We start from the raw sequence: 23,421 nt of genomic DNA, 5'->3' as shown, positions 1-23,421 counted from the left end.
TGTAGCGTGTCCAACCAACGTGCCAACTGTCCGGATGGCTGGTCAATTTTAAGGGCATATTGCAAGGCCGCATGATCCGTACGCACAATAAAAGAACGACCGTAGAGGTATGGTCGAAATTGCCGTAGGAAAAAAACAACCGCCAATAGTTCTCTGCGAGTGACACAGTAGCGGGTTTCCGCAGGAGACAAGACTCGGCTACCATACGCCACGACACGCTCTACACCCCCTTTAGACTGTGATAACACCGCCCCAATACCTGTGTCACTCGCGTCCGTATCAAGAATGAATGGGTGATCGAAATCGGGATAATCCAATGTTGGGGCCGTGGCCAATAGATCACGCAGACTCCGAAAGGCCGCCTCCTCCGGCTGTCCCCAAACAAACTTCCGTCCTTTACCCGTAAGGAGATGCAAAGGCCTCGCAATCGTCGCAAAACCCGGCACGAATCTTCGGTAATACGAGGCAAATCCCAAAAACCGCCGAACATCCCCCACGGTGGCTGGAGTCGGCCAATCCCGGACGCACGCCGTCTTTTCCGGATCCGTGGACACTCCCTCAGCGCTCACAATGTGCCCCAAATAGCGGACGGACCGTTGCAGTAGGTGACATTTCTTTGGTTTGAATTTCAATTTGGCAGAACGCATCCTCGTGAACACTGTCTCCAGCCGCGTCAAATGTTCATCGAATGTGCGGCTGAAGACAATGATATCGTCCAAATATATAAGACATGTCTCCCACTGCAACCCCGTCAAAACGAGCTCCATCAATCTTTGAAATGTAGCAGGGGCCGCATTCAATCCCATCGGGAACAGTTGAATTGAAATAACCCCTGCGGCGTACGGAATGCGGTTTTCTCCCGTGAGGACTCGTCAAGGGGAAGCTGCCAAAATCCCGAAGAGAGGTCCAGTGTGGAAAAGAACTTAGCCCCCGACAATGCGTCGAGGGAGTCATCCATACGCGGCAGGGGGTACGCATCTGCCACCGATATCTTATTCAATTTGCGGAAATCAACACAAAATCGCAATTTGCCATCCTTCTTCTTAACCAAGACGACTGGAGCGCCCCATGGGCTGTTAGATGGCGATATAATGTCCGCAGCCAACATGTCTTCCACTGCCCCCCGTACGTGTTCTCGCTCCGCAGGACTCATCCGATGCGAATTTAATCGAATAGGGGCAGCATCGCCCGTCTCAATGTGATGGTAAAGCAAGGAAGTGCGGCCCAAATCCAAATCATCGGAGCTGAACACGTCGGAATATGTCAACAACAATTTACGCAGCGCACCACGTTGCTCCATGGACAGGGAAGAATTTTCGTCACATAATTGAGCAACCCAACGATCATCCGAACTCCTTGGCTCGGAAACCCCAGCAACAACTCCCCGGCTATGTGGACAATCATGGGTCGCAAACGCCGTAGTGGCATGTGCCACAACCGTACCGGCCGGGACACGGACGTTTTCTCCCCCCGCATTAAGCACCTGTAAAAACGGTAATTGATCCGGCCGGACGATGGTCTGTGCCCCCACTAACGCCAACCCGGTTGTTATCGTGGCGGACGGTGACAACAAGACCCCTACTGCTCCTAGCCGATCAGGCAGGGGCTTCCGATACCGCAAGGGTATAAGCATCTGTGTACCAGGTGGGATGTCCACAGATGCGACGGACAGCGCCTGCACTTGTACGGCCGAAGCAGGTCGCCCCCAGGGCGACGGCAGAAACGAGATTTGACGGCCCCCCGGCAGTTCAATACAATTCTCATTGATTTTGATCAAAATGGGCATCTTAGCCAAAAAATCGGTGCCTAACAAACAAGGAACCGCCAAAGATCTCGATATCAACACAACACCCGAGGCCGACACATCCCCAATAGATATCTTAGCATCCACCTGACCCACGATACCCATGCTACCCCCGTTCGCAGCGACGCACGACCCATAAACCGGACGCACAGCCCGCGACGGAATGCCCAACAGATGGAAAATGACATCCGATATAATAGTCGCAGACGCGCCCGAGTCGACCAAAATGCGCACGTCCACACCTTGTATGGACCCCGGTACAGTGGACGAACCCGTAGCGGCCGCGACAACTCTCCGTGCCAATTTGCGCCACTGCGTAACTGAATGACAAGGCCCCGTCGATGGCCTTTCTTTAACAACAACAATAGGATCGCGCAACACAGGTGGTGGGTGAGGTGGAAAGCCTTGCCGAGTGTCTGGTGCGTGCCGACATGCCTGTTTCGGAGGATCTTTAGCCGACTTGACCGGTGCCGAGGCCTCCTGCTGCGGCGGAGCCGGGAAGCGGGCCCAGCAGTCTCTGGCGTAGTGGCCCCTACGCCCGCAGCGGAAACATTCGGCCTCGTTGCGCCGAAGCGCAGGCCTCGCCTCCTGACGGCCCCGTTCTGGTAGCACCGCGCGCGGTCTCGGCCCGCCGCGTCCCGTCCATGGAGCGGAGGCGGCCGTCAGTTGTTGAGGGCCCCGGTCATCCGGAACATAGACGGCCTGCGCAGGGTTCCACCCCAGCGCCTCCTCTTCTTTGACGGGCTCCCCCGTCCACGCCGTCACTTGTTTCCAGCGACGGAGGTTGAATTGCGCATCGAGACACTTAGCAGCCATCCGGGAAGTTAGCTTCTCATGCCCACACACAGGCATGGGGATCCCTAGATCCCGAGACAGCTCCAACATTTTCCCTAATATGAGAGGCTCCAGCAGGTCCTGTGGCGTCTCAGGATAAGCTGCCATGGCCAGCTCCAGCACCGCACCCCTGAACGCCACGGGCGACTCCTCTGGTGCTCGTTGTCGTTGAGCGAATCGCCGATGCGCATCATCTGGTGGCTCATAAGCATCGGCCATTTCTTGAAAAACACCACATAAAGTTGCCTTCTTATCGGTCGCTATGGAACGGAAGAATCGGACAGATTCGTCGTCCAGGAGAGTCGGCAACACCTCCAAAGCCTCCGCATCGGTCCATCTTGCTGTGCGTACCGCCGCCAAGAAGCGGCAGGCGAACGCGCTCCAGTCCCCACCGACGGAAAATTCTTTAACTGTTGTAAGGTGGCGACTCCGACTCCTCTTCCCGCCGTCTTCCAATGGTGGTGGTTGTGATGGCAAATTCAAAATGGCGTCGGCCCGCGGCGTGGCCAAGATGGCGGTTTGGCGCCACGGAGCGCGCAAAATGGCGGCCTCTTGCCGCGTGGGCAATGGCGGCGGCAGGACAGGCAACGTGGCGGCCCGCGGAGCACCACTTGCATCATCCATCGTCCCTGGCGCGACGAGATGGCATAGATGCGCCAGGACGTCCTTAAGTGCCTCCAGTTGTACCGCCATCGCTTGCCATCGTTGATCCGCGTCTGATGATGTCGACGGACCCGCCACCCGCGCCAACATCCTCCACTCCCGTTCCCGTGGTCTCCTCAGCCGGGCTCTCCTCCACCACCCCAACAGGATCCGCGGTTGGAGGGAGTTCGTCGTCGTCGGACGAAGAAGCCGATGCAGGCGCCGGATTAACTTTCTTCCTCACTTGTTTCGACATGCCGTTGCACTTCCGACACCAGTGTAATAAACGACTGGACCACGATGTCTGTCCCAGTGTCCTTTATTATTCGGTTCGTGCTGTACACCCACACGGCTGTCTTTACTCTGTAGCTTCTCCACGGTGCTGACTCCAATGTCGGCCCGATCCACAACAGCAGCTCCGCTGCTGTTTCTCTCACACAGCCCCCCTTGGCTGTACTCTCTGCTGCTCTTCTCCCTCCGCAGCTCTCACAGCTTCTTACTCTCTCTCTCTCTCTCCGCAGCTCCTCCTGGCAGCCACACCGCTGCCTCTAACAAGCAGCCCCCTCTCTCTCTCTCTCCGCAGCTCCTCCTGGCAGCCACACCGCTGCCTCTAACACGCAGCCCTCCTGGCTGTCTCCTCCCCAGCTGCACACCACTCCGCAGCTTCCTCTTATCTTCGGGGTTGGCTCCCGATCGCCGTCGGCGCCCCCCCTCTCCACACTTGCCCGCGTGGCCTCACTCTTTTCCGCTCACACCCCGACTACCTTCCCCTTCCGGTTTACCCGCTTAAAGCCCCGAACCTTACCCCCACGTCACATGACTCCACCCCCCGTGACGTCACCTCCGGAAGGTCGCTTACGCCCGCATTACACAAGGACTGTTTTCTTGAAATTTCTGATTTACTTGATACAGCTATCGTGCTGTGACGGTTCCACCTGAAGACGGAGGCTTTTGTTGCCTCCGAAACGTCGTGAATTTTATTCTATTTTTATTTTACTTTTATTAATGTTTTACCTACGTGACTTTACCCGAAAAAACCTAAGAATATGAATCCTTGCAGTCACGAAAGCTTCAAATCTAGAACTAGCGGAAGGGGCTGAACGGGCGCGGCACGGGCTAGAGAAGAGATGGAGTGATGTGGTACAGGAGGACGTGGAGCTGAGTGGACTTGCCGATGACTGGTACCAGCGGTGTCAAGATCGGCCTCAGTGGAGGAGGCTCGTGAAGGACGCTACTGGGCAGTTGGAGGCAGTCGCCCTCCAACAACAACGGAGGGCGGAGGAGCGACGCTCACAACAACGAGCGGAGCGCCGGGTGGCTAAAGCACAGCAAGTTGGTACAGTAGGGGGCACAGGTGGTGCATCGGCCAGTCATCTCGGTCAACCCATGGCACCTGCTGGGTCTGCCCCCTGACCTCCTCCTGCACCTAGCCTGGCACAGCAGTCAACCCACGACACCTGCTGGGTCCGTCCCGTGACCTCCTCCTGCACCTAGCCTGGCACAGCAGTCAACCCATGGCACCTGCTGGGTCTGTCCCGTGACGTCATGCACCTAGCCTGGCACAGCAGTCAACCCATGGCACCTGCTGGGTCTGTCCCGTGACCTCCTCCTGCACCTAGCCTGGCACAGCAGTCAACCCGTGGTACCTGCTGGGTCTGTCCCGTGACCTCCTCCTGCACCTAGCCTGGCACAGCAGTCAACCCAAAGGCACCTGCCGGGTCTGTCCCGTGACCTCCTCCTGCACCTAGCCTGGCACAGCAGTCAACCCATGGCACCTGCTGGGTCTGTCCCGTGACCTCCTCCTGCACCTAGCCTGGCACAGCAGTCAACCCGTGGTACCTGCCGGGTCTGTCCCGTGACCTCCTCCTGCACCTAGCCTGGCACAGCAGTCAACCCATGGCACCTGCTGGGTCTGTCCCGTGACCTCCTCCTCCTGGATTGTTGTTGTTGTCGTGTGGATTGTTGTTGTTTTCGTGTGGATTGTTGTTGTTGTTGTTGTGTGGATTGTTGTTGTTGTTGTGTGCGCGTTGCACGGTGTGCAGTGTGAGTACGGCACCGCCTGACAAAGAGCTTCATAGCTCATCAGATTCGTCTGTCTGCAGCCTCAATAAAGACGCCGCTTCTGTTTCGTTCCAGGCTTCTCGTCTGCATTGGCGAAACCATCGGGGTGAGCGCTACTACACACACACACACACACGGTGTGCCACAGATTGTCCACCCTAGCGACACACTCACACACACACACACGGTGTGCCACAGATTGTCCACCCTAGCGACACACTCACACACACTGTCACACACACTCACTCACTCACACAAACACACACTCACTCACACACACACAGTGTGCCACTGATTGTCCACCCTAGCGACACACGCAGCGCCACTGATTGTCCACCCTAGCGACACTCACACACACTGTCACACACTCTCACACTCACACACTCACACACACACTCACACACATACACACGCAGATAATCAACCCTAGCGACACACGCAGTGCCACTGATTGTCCACCCTAGCGACACACGCAGTGTCACTGATTGTCCTCCGTAGCGACACACACACACACTCACACACACACTCACACACACACTCACACACACACTCTCACACACACTCTCACACAGACACTCACACACACACTCACACACTCACTCACACACAGACACTCACACACTCACACACACACTGTCACACAGACAGTCACACACACACTCTCACACAGACACTCACACACTCACTCACACTCACTCACATACTCACACACTCACACACACTCACACACACTCACACACTCTCACACACTCACTCACACACACTCACTCACTGTCACACTCACACACACTCACACACACACACTCACTCACACTCACACACTCACTGTCACACTCTCACACACACACAACAACAACCGCCATTCGCCACCAAGTGGCGGCGACGTCACCACTGCGCTTGTGCCAGGCTACGTGCACACACACACACTCACACACATTCACACACACTCACACACTCACTCACACTCACACACACTCACACACACTCACACACACTCACTCACACACACACTCACACACTCACTCACTCACACACACACTCACACACTCACACACACACTCACACACACTGTCACACACACACTCACTCACACACTCACTCACTCACACACACACACTGTCACACACACACTCACTCACACACACACTCACACACACTGTCACACACACACACTCACACACACACTCACACACTCGCACACACACACACTCACACACACTCACACACACACTCACACACACACTGTGGGTTACCCCTCGCAGTCCACCCAAAGGATCACCCACTGCGCTGTAAGCAGATGTCGCAAACGGGTTTTGATTCCTTACCCGTACCTGGCCGCACCAGGGTCGCAAACGGCTACCCGTACCCGGCCGTACCCGTACCCTACCTGTACCCGGCCGGGTACGGGTAGGGTACGGGTACGGCCGGGTACGGGCCGGGTACGGGTAGGGTACGGGTATCGGGTACCCGATTGCGACCTCTGGGATGAAGCCACGTTGCAGGCGCGGGTGGGTTGATTCTAGGAACTTGAATTGTGAGAAGAGACAAGACGTTGGGAAATGAGTGACAAACGGTGACTCACCAGTGACTCACGGCCTACCCGTACCCGGCCGCACCAGGGTCACAAACTCTCCCACTCACTCACCCACCCACCCACTAATTCAGCTACTCACTCACCCACCCACTCACCCACTCACTCAACCACTCACTCACCCACTCACGAACTCACTCACTCACTCACCCACTCACGCACCCACTCACTCACCCACCCACTTACCCACTCACTCAACCACTCACTCACCCACTCACGAACTCACTCACTCACCCACTCACCCACTCACGCACCCACTTACTCACCCACCAACCAGAGGTCGCAAACGGGTTTTGATTCCTTACCCGTACCCGTACCCGGCCGCACCAGGGTCGCAAACGGGTACCCGGGTACGGGTAGCCGGGTATCGGGTAGGGTACGGGTATCGGGTACCCGGTTGCGACCTCTGGCTGTAAGTCACCCTGCTTGCCCGCCTGCCCGCCCAGTCTCCGCAGTTCCAGAGGATCAACGCGGTGATCGGCGCCAGCGACCGCGGGAGGGGGGCCAAGCGGCGCCTGGTGGAGGAGGGGGGGGCGGAGGAGGGGGGCCCCGGGGGTCGCGGGGGGGGTCGCGAGGCCGCAGTCCAAGCGGCTGCTCTTCGACTGCGGCGAGGCCGGCGCGGACGAGACGGACGGCGCGTGAGTCGTGGGCCTCCTCGCACGCACACACACGTACACTCACACACACGCACACACACGTACGCACACGCACGTACACACGCACACACACGTACACTCACACACACGCACACACACGTACACACGCACACACGTACACGCACACGTACACACACGTACACACGTACACGTACACTCGTACACGTACACTCGTACACACGCGCATACACGCATACACACGTACACGCACACACACACTCACGCACGCTCGCACACACACGCACGCACACACACGTACACACGCACACGTACACACACGCGCACACACGTACACACACGCACGCACGTACACGCACGTACACATACGTACACACACGCACACACACACACACACACACGCACACACACACGTACACACACGCACGCACACACACGTACACACGCACACGTACACACACACACGTACACACACGCACACACGCACACACGTACACGCACGTACACACACGTACACACACACACGCACACACACACACGCGCACACACACACACACGTACACACACACGCACACACACGCAACACTCACTCACACACACGCAACACTCACTCGTTCACGCACTCACACACATACACACACGCACACACACACTCACGTACGCACGTACACACGCACACACACACGCACACACACGTACACGCACACACTCACGCACGCACACTCATGCACGCACACACGCACGTGCGCACGCACACACGCACGCTCACACGCGCACGCACACTCACACACTCGCACACACTCACTCGTTCACACGCACTCACGCACACACGCACACACACGCACACACACACTCACTCACTCGCACGCACGCACACACACGCACACTCACACGCACTCACATTCACACACGCACACACTTACTCGTTCACACACTCACGCACACACACGCACTCACACAACACTCACTCACGCGCACTCACACACACTCACACAACACTCTCACACACACACGCCCTCACACACACTCACACACTCACTTACACACTCACACACTCTCACACAACACTCACGCGCACACGCACACACTCTCACACGCACGCACGCACGCACACGCACACTCACACAACACTCACGCACTCACACACAACAACAACAACCGCCATTCGCCACTAAGTGGCGGTGACGTCACCACGACGCTTGTGCCAGGCCATGTGCACCTTGAGGCCACGTGAAGTGTCGAACGCCCGCTGGCAGGAGGTCACGGGGCAGACCCAGCAGGTGCCACGGGTCTACTGACTGAGATGACCGAGATGACTGGCTGATGCACCATCTGTGCCCCCTACTGTGCCAACTTGCTGTGCTTTAGCCACCCGGCGCTCCGCTCGTTGTTGTGAGCGTCGCTCCTCCGCCCTCCGTTGTTGTTGGAGGGCGACTGCCTCCAACTGCCCAGTAGCGTCCTTCACGAGCCTCCTCCACTGAGGCCGATCTTGACATCGCTGGTACCAGTCATCGGCAAGTCCACTCAGCTCCACGTCCTCCTGTACCACATCACTCCATCTCTTCTCTAGCCCGTGCCGCGCCCATTTAGCCCCCTCGATCCGGCCGAACAAAAGCTGTTTGGGCATGCGGTGGCTGGGCATGCGGGCTACATGACCCAGCCAACACAGCCTTGCCTAATTCTAGATTTGAAGCTTTGCCTGCCGGAGGAGCTCACCGATGGGACTTTGCCCAGATCTTTCAAGGATTTGTGAGCTCCTCACACAATCCAGCCTGCAGGTTAAACCCAGGATGGATCGTAGGCAGGCCAGCCTAAATGTTTCAGACACACACACCGACACCAGAGGTGGCAAACGGGTTATGATTCCTTACCTGTACCCGGCCGCACCAGGGTCGCAAACGGGTACCCGTACCCGGCTGGGGGTACGGGTAGCCGGGTATCGGGTAGGGTACGGGTATCGGGTACCCGGTTGCGACCTCTGACCGACACTCATCTACACACTCCTCATTCACAACGTAGCGGCCGTGTGGTTGCTGCGGCGCGGCGATTGTCGGCACGGTGAGCGTCGGTGCGTTTGTGCGTAGCGATCGCCACCAGCGTGTGGTGGTTTTATCTTTTGCTGCCCCCCCTAACCCCCCCCCTACCCCCCCCTACCCCCCCCCTACCCCCCCCCCCCTACCCCCCCCCCCTACCCCCCCCCCCCCCTACCCCCCCCCCCTACCCCCCCCCGACAGCAAACCGCTCAACGGCGCCCGCGACTCCCTCGCCACCAACGGGAGGAGCCGCTCCATCATCCACCGCAAAGTCTCCGAGCTCGGTAAACTCTCTCGCACGCGCACGCACACGTGGTGTGTACGTGTGTGTGTGTGTACGTGTGTGTGTACGTGTGTGTGTACATGTGTGTACGTGTGTGTGTGTACGTGTGCGTGTGTACGTGTGTATGTGTGTATGTGTGTGTGTGTGTGTGTGTACGTGTGTGTGTACGTGTGTGTGTACATGTGTGTACGTGTGTATGTGTGTGTGTGCGTGTGTGTGCGTGTGTGTATACGTACGTGTGTACGTACGTATGTACATGTGTGTGTGCGTGTCTTTGTCTGTGTGTGTACGTGTGTGTGTACGTGTGTGTGTGTGTACGTGTACGTGTGTGTATGTGTCTTTGTCTGTGTGTGTACGTGTGTATGTGTGTGCGTGCGTGTGTGTACGTGTGTGTGTACGTGTGTGTGTACGTGTGTGTGCGTATGTGTACGTGTGTGTGTACGTGTGTGTGTGTGTGTGTACGTGTGTACGTGTGTGTGTATGTGTGTGGGGAGCGGTGGTGTAGCGGTTAGCGCGCTGCGCTACGAACCTGGCGACCCGGGTTCGATTCCCGCTCACGGCTAACACCAGTGACGATTATCTGAACCGGTCCTGGGCCTCCCCTAGGTCGACTCAGCCTTAAATGAGTACCTTGGGGCGCTGTGTAAACATCGCCACTGGGGAGACAAAGGCGGTCGGGCGTGGTGCTGGCCACCCACCCCCTCGTGTGCCGTTCCGGCCTTCATAGGTGCTTGCTAGCAGCACTTGCCCCTACAGTCTGTTAAGGCTATACAGGGGATCTTTATCTTTGTGTGTATGTGTCTTTGTCTGTGTGTGTACGTGTGTGTGTGTACGTGTGTGTACGTGTCTTTGTCTGTGTGCGCATGTGTGTGTACGCGTGCATGTGTACATGTGCGTGTGTACATGTTTGTGCATGTGTGTACGTTTGTGTGTCTTTGTGTGTGTGTGTGCGTGTGTATACATGTCTGTGTTAACGCGACCGTGTGCGTGTGTGTACGTATGTATGTGTTGTGTGTGTGTACTTGTGTGTGTGTACGTGTGTGTGTACTTGTGTGTGTCTTTGTCTGTGTGTGCGTGTGTGTGTTAACATGGGAGTGCATGCGCGTGTGTATGTGGGTGTGTACATGTCGTACACCAGGGGAGGTAGTCAACATCTCCTAGCCACCGTGATGATGATGATGAGAGAGAGACACGCAAACTTCAAATATACAGCAGCAGCAGCAGGCGTCAGGGTCGGGATGTAACCCACGACCTCCCGCACACCTGGCGAGGTAGTTAACATCTCACCAAATACAGGCATCGTCAGGGCTTGGATCGAACCCACGCCCCCCCACGTGTACCAGGCGAGGTAGTTAACATCTCACCAAATACAGGCATCATCAGGGTCTGGATCGAACCCACGACCTCCCGTACACCAGGCGAGGTAGTTAACATCTCCCAGCCACCATGATGATGATGATGAGAGAGAGAGAGAGAGACGCAAACTCCAAATACACAGCAGCAGGCATCGTCAGGGTCGGGATCGAACCCACGACCTCCCGCACACGAGGCAAGGTAGTCAACATCTCCCAGCCACCGTGATGATGATTATGATGAGAGAGAGAGAGAGACACGCAAACTCCAACAGCAGCAGGCATCGTCAGGGTCGGGAACGAACCCACGACCTCCCGCACACCAGGCGAGGTAGTCAACATCTCACCAAATACAGCAGGAATCGTCAGGGTCGGGATCAAACCCACGACCTCCTGCGTACCAGGCGAGGTAGTCAACATCTCCCAGCCACCGCGGCCTCAGAGACGACTCTTTGCTCTCCTCGCTTCGTGCGGCGATACCCGACGCTCCGGCCCGCTGCACGGTGAATTCGCCGGCCGTTCGAAATCCGTTGCCCTGTGCTGCTTCCATTGTTTTCTTTTCAATCATCTTGATCCTTCTCTGTCCTCCCAGCGTTCGCTTTCCAACGCACGAGGACGGGCGGCGGTGGCGGCGACGACGACGACGACGACGAGTGAAGATGACGGTGGAGCGTTTGGGGGGGGGGGGGGGGGGGGGTGGCGTGTGTCGGTGTAGTGGGGGGGGGGGCGGTGGAGGGTGGTGACCACTGGGTGGGTGGTGGTGGTGGTGGGTGGTGCGGCAGGAGCTCAGTAGAGGGGGTTGCACAGGTGGTGCATCTACCGGTCATCTCAGTCGTCAAAGCCTGCCACAGCAGTCAACCCAAGGCACCTGCTGGGTCTGTCTCGTGACCTGCTGCACCTAGCCTGGCACAGCAGTCAACCCAAGGCACCTGCTGGGTCTGTCTCGTGACCTGCTGCACCTAGCCTGGCACAGCAGTCAACCCAAGGCACCTGCTGGGTCTGTCCCGTGACCTGCTGCACCTAGCCTGGCACAGCAGTCAACCCAAGGCACCTGCTGGGTCTGTCCCGTGACGGTCTCCTGCACCTAGCCTGGCACAGCAGTCAACCCAAGGCACCTGCTGGGTCTGTCCCGTGACCTGCTGCACCTAGCCTGGCACAGCAGTCAACCCAAGGCACCTGCTGGGTCTGTCCCGTGACCTCATGCACCTAGCCTGGCACAGGTGGTGGTGCATCTACCGGTCATCTCAGTCGGCAAAGCTCACGGCACCTGCTGGGTCTGTCCCGTGACGGTCTCCTGCACCTAGCCTGGCACAGCTGGTGCATCTGCCGGTCATCTCAGTTGGCCAGGCGCCTGGCACCTGCTGGGTCTGTCCCGTGACCTCATGCACCTAGCCTGGCACCGGCGCAGGGCGTCGTGGTGACGTCACCGCCACTTTAAGTATTGGTTGGAGCCCAGCCCACCTGGGTACACACTCGCGTTTGGTTTACCTTTTAGCCGTACGGTTCGGTAGTTTGAATCATTTGCTTCGTTGCCGTGGTAATTGTTTTTTTTTTTTACTTTACCCCGTGGTCGTTTTTGGTAGCGCGGTAATCGTTGATCATGGTTTTTTTTTACTTTTTCTGAACTTATTTTTTTTACTTTTACCATCGACGATACCCCCCCCCCGCCGCCATCATCATCATCAGCTCGTAACCGCTTCCTCCACCGGCACATGCAGCTGACTCCGCACGGCCACGGGTTATCTTTGTGTGTACGCTGTGTGTGTGTGTGCGGTGTGTGTGTGTACGTTGTGTGCACGGTGTGTGTGTACGTTGTGTGTATGTTGTGTGTACGTTGTCTGTATGTGTGTGTGTACGTTGTGTGTGTACGTCGTGTGTACGGTGTGTACGGTGTGTACGTTGTGTGTGCGGTGTGTGTACGTTGTGTGTGTGTACGTTGTGTGTGTATGTGTGTGTACGGTGTGTGTGCGGTGTGTGTGTACGGTGTGTGTACGTTGTGTGTGTGTACGGTGTGTGTGTGTATGTTGTGTGTACGTTGTGTGTGTATGTTGTGTGTACGTTGTGTGTATGGTGTGTGTATGGTGTGTGTACGGTGTGTGTAGGTTGTGTGTAGTTGTGTGTGTACGTTGTGTGTGTAGTTGTGTGTACGTTGTGTGTGTACGTTGTGTGTGTTCGGTGTGTGTACGGTGTGTGTGTACGTTGTGTGTGTGTACGTTGTGTGTGTACGTTGTCTGTGTACGGTGTGTGTACGTTGTGTGTGTATGTGTGTGTACGTTGTCTGTGTACGTTGTGTGTGTACGTTGTGTGTACGTTGTGTGTGTACGTTGTGTGTGTACGGTGTGTGTACGTTGTGTGTGTATGTGTGTGTACGTTGTCTGTGTACGTTGTCTGTGTACGTTGTGTGTGTACGTTGTGTGTGTACGTTGTGTGTGTACGGTGTGTGTGTACGTTGTGTGTGTACGGTGTGTGTGTTCGGTGTGTGTACGGTGTGTGTGTGTACGGTGTGTGTGTGTGTACGGTGTGTGTGTGTATGTTGTGTGTGTATGTGTGTGTACGTTGTGTGTATGTGTGTGTGTACGGTGTGTGTGCGTTGTGTGTGTACGTTGTGTGTACGTTGTGTGTACGTTGTCTGTGTACGTTGTGTGTGTGTAGTTGTGTGTAGTTGTGTGTGTACGTTGTGTATGTGTGTGTATGTGTACGGTGTGTGTATGTGTATGTGTGTGTATGTGTGTGTACGTTGTGTGTGTACGGTGTGTATGGTGTGTGTACGTTGTGTGTGCGTTGTGTGCACGGTGTGTACGTTGTGTGTGTACGGTGTGTGTGTATGTGTGTGTGTGTACGTTGTGTGTACGCTGTGTGTACGGTGTGTGTACGCTGTGTGTGTACGGTGTGTGTGTACATTGTGTGTAGTTGTGTGTGTACGTTGTGTGTGTGTTGAACTTTGCACCGTGCGTAGCCGACTGCGCTAATCGGAGGTGCGGGGGGGGGGGCCAGGGACAACAAACTAAACACAACAGCAGCAAGAAGCGGTTCTAGAGAAATTAGTTTGCAATTTAGTATCAGAGTGTGGTGTATCGTAGAGTGTAGTTGCGTGTAGCGTAGTGCGTATTGCCGTGTGTATTGTAGTGTATAGTAGTGCAGTGTATGTACCTTGACCTTCTTTAGCACCGTATGAACGGACTCATCACACAGAGACCCACAGACTCACCACACAGAGACCCACAGACTCACCACACAGAGACCCACAGACTCACCACACAGAGACCCACAGACTCACCACACAGAGACCCACAGACTCACCACACAGAGACCCACAGACTCACCACACAGAGACCCACAGACTCATCACACAGAGACCCGCAGACTCATCACACAGAGACCCACAGACTCACCACACAGAGACCCACAGACTCACCACACAGAGACTCACAGACTCACCACACAGAGACCCACAGACTCATCACACAGAGACCCACAGACTCACCACACAGAGACTCACAGACTCACCACACAGAGACCCACAGACTCACCACACAGAGACCCACAGACTCACCACACAGAGACCCACAGACTCACCACACAGAGACCCACAGACTCACCACACAGAGACCCACAGACTCACCACACAGAGACCCACAGACTCACCACACAGAGACCCACAGACTCACCACACAGAGACCCACAGACTCACCACACAGAGACCCACAGACTCACCACACAGAGACCCACAGACTCACCACACAGAGACCCACAGACTCACCACACAGAGACCCACAGACTCACCACACAGAGACCCACAGACTCACCACACAGAGACCCACAGACTCACCACACAGAGACCCACAGACTCACCACACAGAGACCCATAGTGTGTTGTCCTCCCCACGCCACATCAGCACGGTCGGTCATGTACAGTGCGAAAGAAGTTCAACATACATACATGCAGGCCAGCTTAGCACGGCTCAATCCATATTGAAAACTCACCTGTGCCGTGCTGGCCTCCTTTGCTGGCACGTGTCCAGATGTGCCAGTGGAAAAAGGCAAGATATATCTGCTGTCAAGGGGTGCCGCTTGTGGCAAGGAGATGTTAACTACCTCGCCCGGTACGCGGGAGGTCGTGGGTTCGATCGCGACCCTGGCAATGCCTGTGATTTGGCGAGATGTTAACTACCTCGCCCGGTACGCGGGAGGTCGTGGGTTCGATCGCGACCCTGGCAATGCCTGTGATTTGGCGAGATGTTAACTACCTCGCCCGGTACGCGGGAGATCGTGGGTTCGATCGCGACCCTGATGACGCCTGCCGTATATTTGAATTTTGCGTGTGTCTCTCTCCCCGTGGGTCACGTGGATTTTTTTGTATCTCCGTTTTTTTTTTTCTCCACGTTTAGAATCGATGTGCGCATTTTCCGTGCTGTTATACATTTCCCACTCGATAAGCCACTCCGCTCCCCCCCCCCCTTTTACACCTGATTAAAATGAAATTAAAATATTCTCACGGTTTCTCAAGTGAGGCCAACGAAGCACGGCTCAGTTAAAACGGCAGTGGAAAAAAATATCCACCCGTGCCGTGCCGTGCCAACACGTGGGGAGGGGGGGGGGCCGTACCGAGGCCGCATGGTACACGTTTGAGGCTGAGTCGACCTAGGGGAGGCCCAGGACCCAGTTGAGCGGGGAATTGAACTCGAGTGTTGGCGGGTTTGTAGCGCAGCGCACGAACCACTGCCGCTCACACTCACCTCACCACACACACTCACCACTCACTCACCACACTCACTCACCACTCACTCACCACACTCACTCACCACACTCACCACACTCACTCACCACTCACTCACCACACACACTCACCACTCACTCACCACACACACTCACCACTCACTCACCACACTCACTCACCACTCACTCACCACACACACTCACCACACTCACCACTCCCTCACCACACTCACTCACCACTCACTCACCACACTCACTCACCACTCACTCACCACACACACTCATCTCACCACACTCACCACACTCCCTCACCACTCACTCACCACTCACTCACCACACTCACTCACCACTCACTCACCACACACACTCATCTCACCACACTCACCACACTCCCTCACCACTCACTCACCACTCACTCACCACACACACTCACCACACTCAGACACCACTCCCTCACCACACTCACTCACTCACCACACTCATTCACCACACTCACTCACTTACCACACTCACTCCCTCACAACACTCACTCACTCACCACACTCACTCACTCACCACACTCACTCACTCACCACACTCACTCACTCACCACACTCACTCACCACACTCACTCACCACACTCCCTCACCACACAGTCCCTCACCACACTCACCACTCCCTCACCACACTCACTGACCACACTCTCTCACCACACACTCACCACTCCCACACCACACTCACCACACTCACTCACCACACTCACTCCCTCACCACACTCTCTCACCACACTCACTCTCTCACCACACACACTCACTCACTCCATCACCACACTCACTCACTCACCACACTCCCTCACCACACTCACTCCCTCACCACACTCACTCACCACACTCACTCACACACTCACCACACTCCCTCACCACACTCACTCCCTCACCACACTCACTCCCTCACCACACTCACTCACACACTCACCACACTCCCTCACCACACTCCCTCACCACACTCACTCACCACACTCACCACACACACTCACTCCCTCACCACACTCACTCACACTCACTCCCTCACCACACTCCCTCACCACACACACTCACCACACTCCCTCACCACACACACTCACTCACTCGTACACCTTACACCACCCCCACCAACCCTCCACAAAGCGGTGCCTATTTTATCCCCCCCTCAACCCCGGGAAGGGATGATGGGGGCTCAAGTCAGCTCGCGATGGGTTCAGTTTATTTTTTCTCATTTTTTTTCGGTTCGTTAACCGGGTGGTTGTGGTGGTTGTGGTGGTTATTGTTGTTGTTGCACTATTGTTTACCTGTTTTCTTAACTTTTTTTGTACAAATAAAATAAAAATGCGTGCGCGTGACGGCACCTGTCCCTGCGACGAATGTTTACGCGCGCGGTCCTCGCACGCGCACGGACACGCACACACACGGACACACACATGGACACACACAGACACACGGACACACACGCACACACACGGACACACACACACACGGACACACACACACACGGACACGCATGCACATGGACACACACACGCATACACATGGACACACACACGTACGGACACACACATGGACGCACACGCGCACGGACACACACATGGACACACGCACACGGACACACACGCACACGGACACGCATGCACATGGACACACACACATAGAGACACACACACATGCACACACACACGCATGGACATGGACACGGACACGCATTGACACACACACATGGAGACACACACGCATGGACACACACATGGACGCACACGCACACGGACACACACATGGACACACGCACACGGACACACACATGGACACACACGCACACGGACACGCATGCACATGAACACACACACATGGGACACACATGCACACACACACGCATGGACACGGACACACACACACACGCATTGACACACACACATGGAGACACACGCATGGACACACACATGGACGCACACGCACACACACATGGACACACGCACACGGACACACACATGGACACACACGCACACGGACACGCATGCATATGGACACACACACATAGAGACACACACACATGGACACACACACGCATTGACACGCACACGCATTGACACACACACACACGGAGACACACACGCATGGACACACACACGCATTGACACACACACACACACATGGACACGCACACACACAAGCACACACACACACATGGGACACACACACACACGGACACACACACACGCACCACACACACATGCACACACACACATGCACACACACAAGCACGGACACACATGGGACACACATGCACACACAAACACACACGCATGGGACACACACGGGACACACACACACACGGACACACACAAACACATGTGACACACACGGACACACACACACACACATGGGACACACACACGCACCACACACATGCACACACAAACACACGCATGGGACACACACACACAAGCACACACACACACACACATGGGACACACACACGCACCACACACATGCACACACACACATGCACACACACAAGCACGGGCACACATGGGACACACACACACATGCACACACACAAACACATGGGACACACACACACGGACACACACACACGGACACGCACACACACAAGCACACACACACACGCATGGGACACACATGCACCACACACATGCACACACACACATGCACACACACACACATGCACACACACAAGCACGGACACACATGGGACACATGCACATGCACACATGGACACGCACACACACAAGCACACACACACACGCATGGGACACACGCACACATGGGACACACAAGCACGGACACATGGGACACACACACACATGCACACACAAACACACACACATGGGACACACACACACATGCACACACAAACACACACACATGGGACACACACACACATGCACACACAAACACACACACATGGGACACACATGCACACACAAGCACACACACATGGGACACACACACACATGCACACACAAACACACACACATGGGACACACACACACATGCACACACAAGCACACACACATGGGACACACACACACATGCACACACAAACACACACACATGGGACACACACACACATGCACACACACACACACGGGACACACACACACATGCACACACAAACACACACACGGGACACACACATGCACACACAAACACACACACATGGGACACACACACATGCACACACAAACACACACACATGGGACACACACACACATGCACACACAAACACACACACATGGGACACACACACACATGCACACACAAACACACACACATGGGACACACACACACATACAAACACACACACATGGGACACACACACACATGCACACACAAACACACACACATGGGACACACACACACATGCACACACAAACACACACACATGGGACACACACACACATGCACACACAAACACACACACATGGGACACACACATACATGCACACACAAACACACACACATGGGACACACACACACATGCACACACAAACACACACATGGGACACACAAACACATGCACACACAAACACACACACATGGGACACACACACACATGCACACACAAACACACACACATGGGACACACAAACACATGCACACACAAACACACACATGGGACACACACACACATGCACACACAAACACACACACATGGGACACACAAACACATGCACACACAAACACACACACATGGGACACACACACACATGCACACACAAACACACACACATGGGACACAAACACATGCACACACAAACACACACACATGGGACGCGCAAAGATCTGGGCACAGGTCCCGTAGGTGAGCTCCTGTGTCGGGCCAGCGAAGCTGCGTTGGCTGGGTCACGTGGCAGGCCTGGGTCTGAACGATTAATCGATTTCAAATCGAATTCGCAATTTGAGACAATGCGAGCCTGACACAGCAGTCAACCCAAGTCACGTGCAGGGTCTATCCCGTGACCTCCTCCTCCTGCACCTAGCCTGGCACAGCAGTCAACCCATGGCAACTGCAGGGTCTGTCCCGTGACCTCCTCCTGCACCTAGCCTGGCACAGCAGTCAACCCATGGCACCTGCTGGGTCTGTCAGGTGATCTCATGCACCTAGCCTGGCACAGCAGTCAACCCATGGCACCTGCCGGGTCTGTCCCATGACCTCCTGCACCTAGCCTGGCACAGCAATCAACCCTTAGCACCTGCTGGGTCTGTCCCGTGACCTCCTGCACCTAGCCTGGCACAGCAATCAACCCTTAGCACCTGCTGGGTCTGTCCCGTGACCTCCTGCACCTAGCCTGGCACAGCAATCAACCCTTAGCACCTGCTGGGTCTGTCCCGTGACCTCCTGCACCTAGCCTGGCACAGCAATCAACCCTTAGCACCTGCTGGGTCTGTCCCGTGACCTCCTGCACCTAGCCTGGCACAAGCGCCGCGGTGACGTCACCGCCACTTGGTGGCGAGCGGCGTTCGGAGCCGACGATGACGCGTGACGAGACACGACACACGTGACGACACACGTGACGTCACACGTGACGACACACGTGACGACACGACACACGCTGGGAAACGAACATGGCTACCGCGTTCCCTTCGCCAAGCAGGAGCTGCTGTAGAAGACGACCGAGACGGTTTTGTTTATTTAAAAAGAAATTTATAACAACAACCGGACCGTGAAGGAGGGAGGGAAGGGAGGGAGGGGGGCACAGTCCGTTCTCCTACAACGCCATTGTTTACGATTCCAAGAACACAGGGTGAGATGTTACCATCCTTTGTGCAAGCACTTCCAAGAGTTCATGAACAGTGAGCCTGGTGACATTTGGGGAGCGCATCGTCAGCAGTGAACCTTTGGCTCCTAGGGTGTTTCGGCCTTTCACACGATACACCCTCCCCCCCCAAAGGCGGCCAGCGACAGGGTGATCAATCCTACACTTGCGTCCCATTCCCAATTAGTCGTAGGAGTTGCCTTGTTGTTGGTTCTTTCGGTAAAGTCACGTAGAAGGGAAGTAATAAAGTAATAAAAATAAAACATAACAAAATAATTCTCACGACGTTTCGGCCACAACGCAAGCAGCCGTCTTTCCTTTGATGCTGCTAATCCTGCATAATGCACGGGCATAATGACTTTAAACCCCTCGCCAAACCTCCTACGCATTTCACAAGTAGTACTAATCGCATATCTGCATTTCCCATAAATATGCTAAATTCCTCTTGATATGCAAATTATTTTGTCAAGGCGCTCTTCGCCCCTTCATCCCAGCTTAAATAGACGCTCCAAGCCTGGGGTGTGTCATTCAGACTCTGTCTCCTCGACAGACCTGTTCTCCACTTGAAGACAGCTGCTTGCGTTGTGGCCGAAACGTCGTGATAATTATTATATTTTATTACTTTATTACTTCCCTTCTACGTGACTTTACCTAAAGAACCAAGAAGATGAATCCCTGCAGTCACGAAAGCTTTAAAAGGAGTTGCCTTGTTGTTGATAGCCAACATCCCATGGGACTATGCATGTCAGGGGCGTCCTCCTTCCTGAGTCAAGCATTGTTGACCGCATACCTCCTGGCCCTCTCACTTCGGGGCCCAGCTGGGGTCTTTCCTCTTCGTCCAGAGCCACATATATATAGAACGCGTTCTATATATAACGCCTTGTGTGTGTGTGTATAGATATAGAACGCGTCACGAACGCATCGGATACAACGCGGAGAACGGAACGGCTGCGTCGCAGCGCGTCGCTCAGAACAAAGCGGCTGGCTGCCTCAAGCTGCATCGTCGTCGTCGTCGTCATCATCGTCGTCGTCATCGTCATCATCGTCGTCGTCATCATCGTCATCATCGTCCGAGGCATTGGGATGCTGCTGGATTGCTTCGAGTCGATGCCACCCCACCCATGTGCACCCTCGCTCTTTGTCCGGCCCGGACAGACGACGAGATCGAGGCGATCGAGGCGAACGTAACGGCTGCGTCGCAGCGTGAGTTGGGATAAGCGGCGGTCGTCACGGCTGCCTTTGCTTCACGTCATCATCGTCGTCGTCGTCAGCGTCGTCAGCGTCGTCGTCATCATCGTCGTCATCGTCATCATCGTCATCATCGTCATCATCGTCGTCATCATCGTTGTCATCATCGTCGTCATCATCATCGTTGTCGTCATCGTCGTCATCGTCATCATCGTCATCATCGTCATCATCGTCGTCATCATCGTTGTCATCATCGTCGTCATCATCATCGTTGTCGTCATCATCGTCGTCATCATCGTCGTCAGCGTCGTTGTCGTCAGCGTCATCGCACGAGGCACTGGGATGCTGCTGGATTGTTTCTCGTCGCTAAAATTGTAACGAAAACTCAACAGAGTTTTCGTCTAGCAGGTGTAAGGCCCCACCGAGCTGCTTTGTAGCTCAGTTTTATTTATTCAGAAGCGACCACCTGGCCATCGCAAGCGACCGCTGCTCAACCGAGCGGCGGCTTTATCGTCGTCGGTGTCGTCGTGTGGAAATTGATAGCGGCGGCCAAATGTTCTTAACAACGCCGTGGCGTTGATTCTCAATGTAGAGGGGGGAGGGGAAACCGGAGGACCCAGGGAGAAAAATCCACGCGACCACCACGGGGAGAGAGACGCAAACTCCAAATGTCCAGCAGCAGGCGTCGACAGGGTCGGGATCGAACCCACGACCTCCTGTATACCGGGCGAGGTAGTCAACATCTCATAGCCACCGTGATGATGATGAGAGAGACACGCAAACTCCAACACGACCTCCTGTACACCGGGCAAGGTAGTCAACATCTCATAGCCACTGTGATGATGGGAAGAGATGCAAACTCCGAATATACAGCAGCAGGCGTTGTCAGGGTCGGGATTGAACCCACGACCTCCTGTACACCAGGCGAGGTAGTCAACATCTCATAGCCACCGTGATGATGGGAAGAGATGAAAACTCCGAATATACAGCAGCAGGCGTCGTCAGGGTCGGGATTGAACCCACGACCTCCTGCGTACCAGGCGAGGTAGTCAACATCTCATAGCCACCGTGATGATGATGAGAGAGATGCAAACTCCAAAAGGGAGGTGGAAGAAGAATGGGGGACAGAAAAACACAGAGGAGTAGGAGGCCCTCCCCCTTCCCTCCTCTCTCCTGGCTCGAGTCTTTGTTGTTGTTGTTGTTTTCCTCGTAGTAAAATTTCTTAGAAAAAATTTACAAAAATAATAATTTGAGTAAAAATCGCCGTCGAGCGGCGGCACCACGCGGCGACCTGCCTCCGTGTGGCCGTGGGCTCCGTCAGAAAGCGGCGAGCTCGAGAGGGACAGAGACACAAAGACAAAGATCCCCCGTGTAGCCTTAACAGGCTGTAGGGGCAAATGCTGTTAGCGAGCACCTATGAAGGCCGGAACGGTACACGAGGGGGTGGGTGGCCAGCACCACGCCCGACCGCCTTTGTCTCCCTAGTGGCGATGTTTACACACCGCACCAGGTAC

At 55.3% G+C, this 23,421-nt stretch overlaps 1 protein-coding gene and 1 long non-coding RNA gene across 2 annotated transcripts; both read left to right on the top strand.

The window, feature by feature from the left end:
- The first annotated feature begins 7,481 nt into the window (after window positions 1-7,481).
- On the top strand, window positions 7,482-11,893 carry LOC144741470 (uncharacterized). Its single transcript, XR_013590005.1, has 3 exons — window positions 7,482-7,570; window positions 9,781-9,863; window positions 11,807-11,893. It is a non-coding gene; the product is annotated as an uncharacterized LOC144741470 (long non-coding RNA).
- A 3,228-nt stretch (window positions 11,894-15,121) lies between these two features.
- LOC144741469 (uncharacterized) lies at window positions 15,122-17,287 on the top strand. Its single transcript, XM_078623992.1, has 3 exons — window positions 15,122-15,128; window positions 15,851-16,319; window positions 16,574-17,287. The coding sequence occupies exons 1-3, from the start codon at window positions 15,122-15,124 to the stop codon at window positions 17,115-17,117; spliced, it is 1,020 nt and encodes a 339-aa protein (XP_078480118.1). The 3' UTR covers window positions 17,118-17,287.
- The last annotated feature ends 6,134 nt before the right edge of the window (window positions 17,288-23,421 follow it).

Source organism: Lampetra planeri, unplaced genomic scaffold (assembly GCF_965212315.1).
Source record: "Lampetra planeri unplaced genomic scaffold, kcLamPlan1.2.h2 scaffold_563, whole genome shotgun sequence".
In the NCBI taxonomy this organism is placed as follows: domain Eukaryota; kingdom Metazoa; phylum Chordata; class Hyperoartia; order Petromyzontiformes; family Petromyzontidae; genus Lampetra; species Lampetra planeri.
Note: the sequence above shows the minus strand (reverse complement) of the source record. Positions and strands in the feature narration are given on the sequence as shown.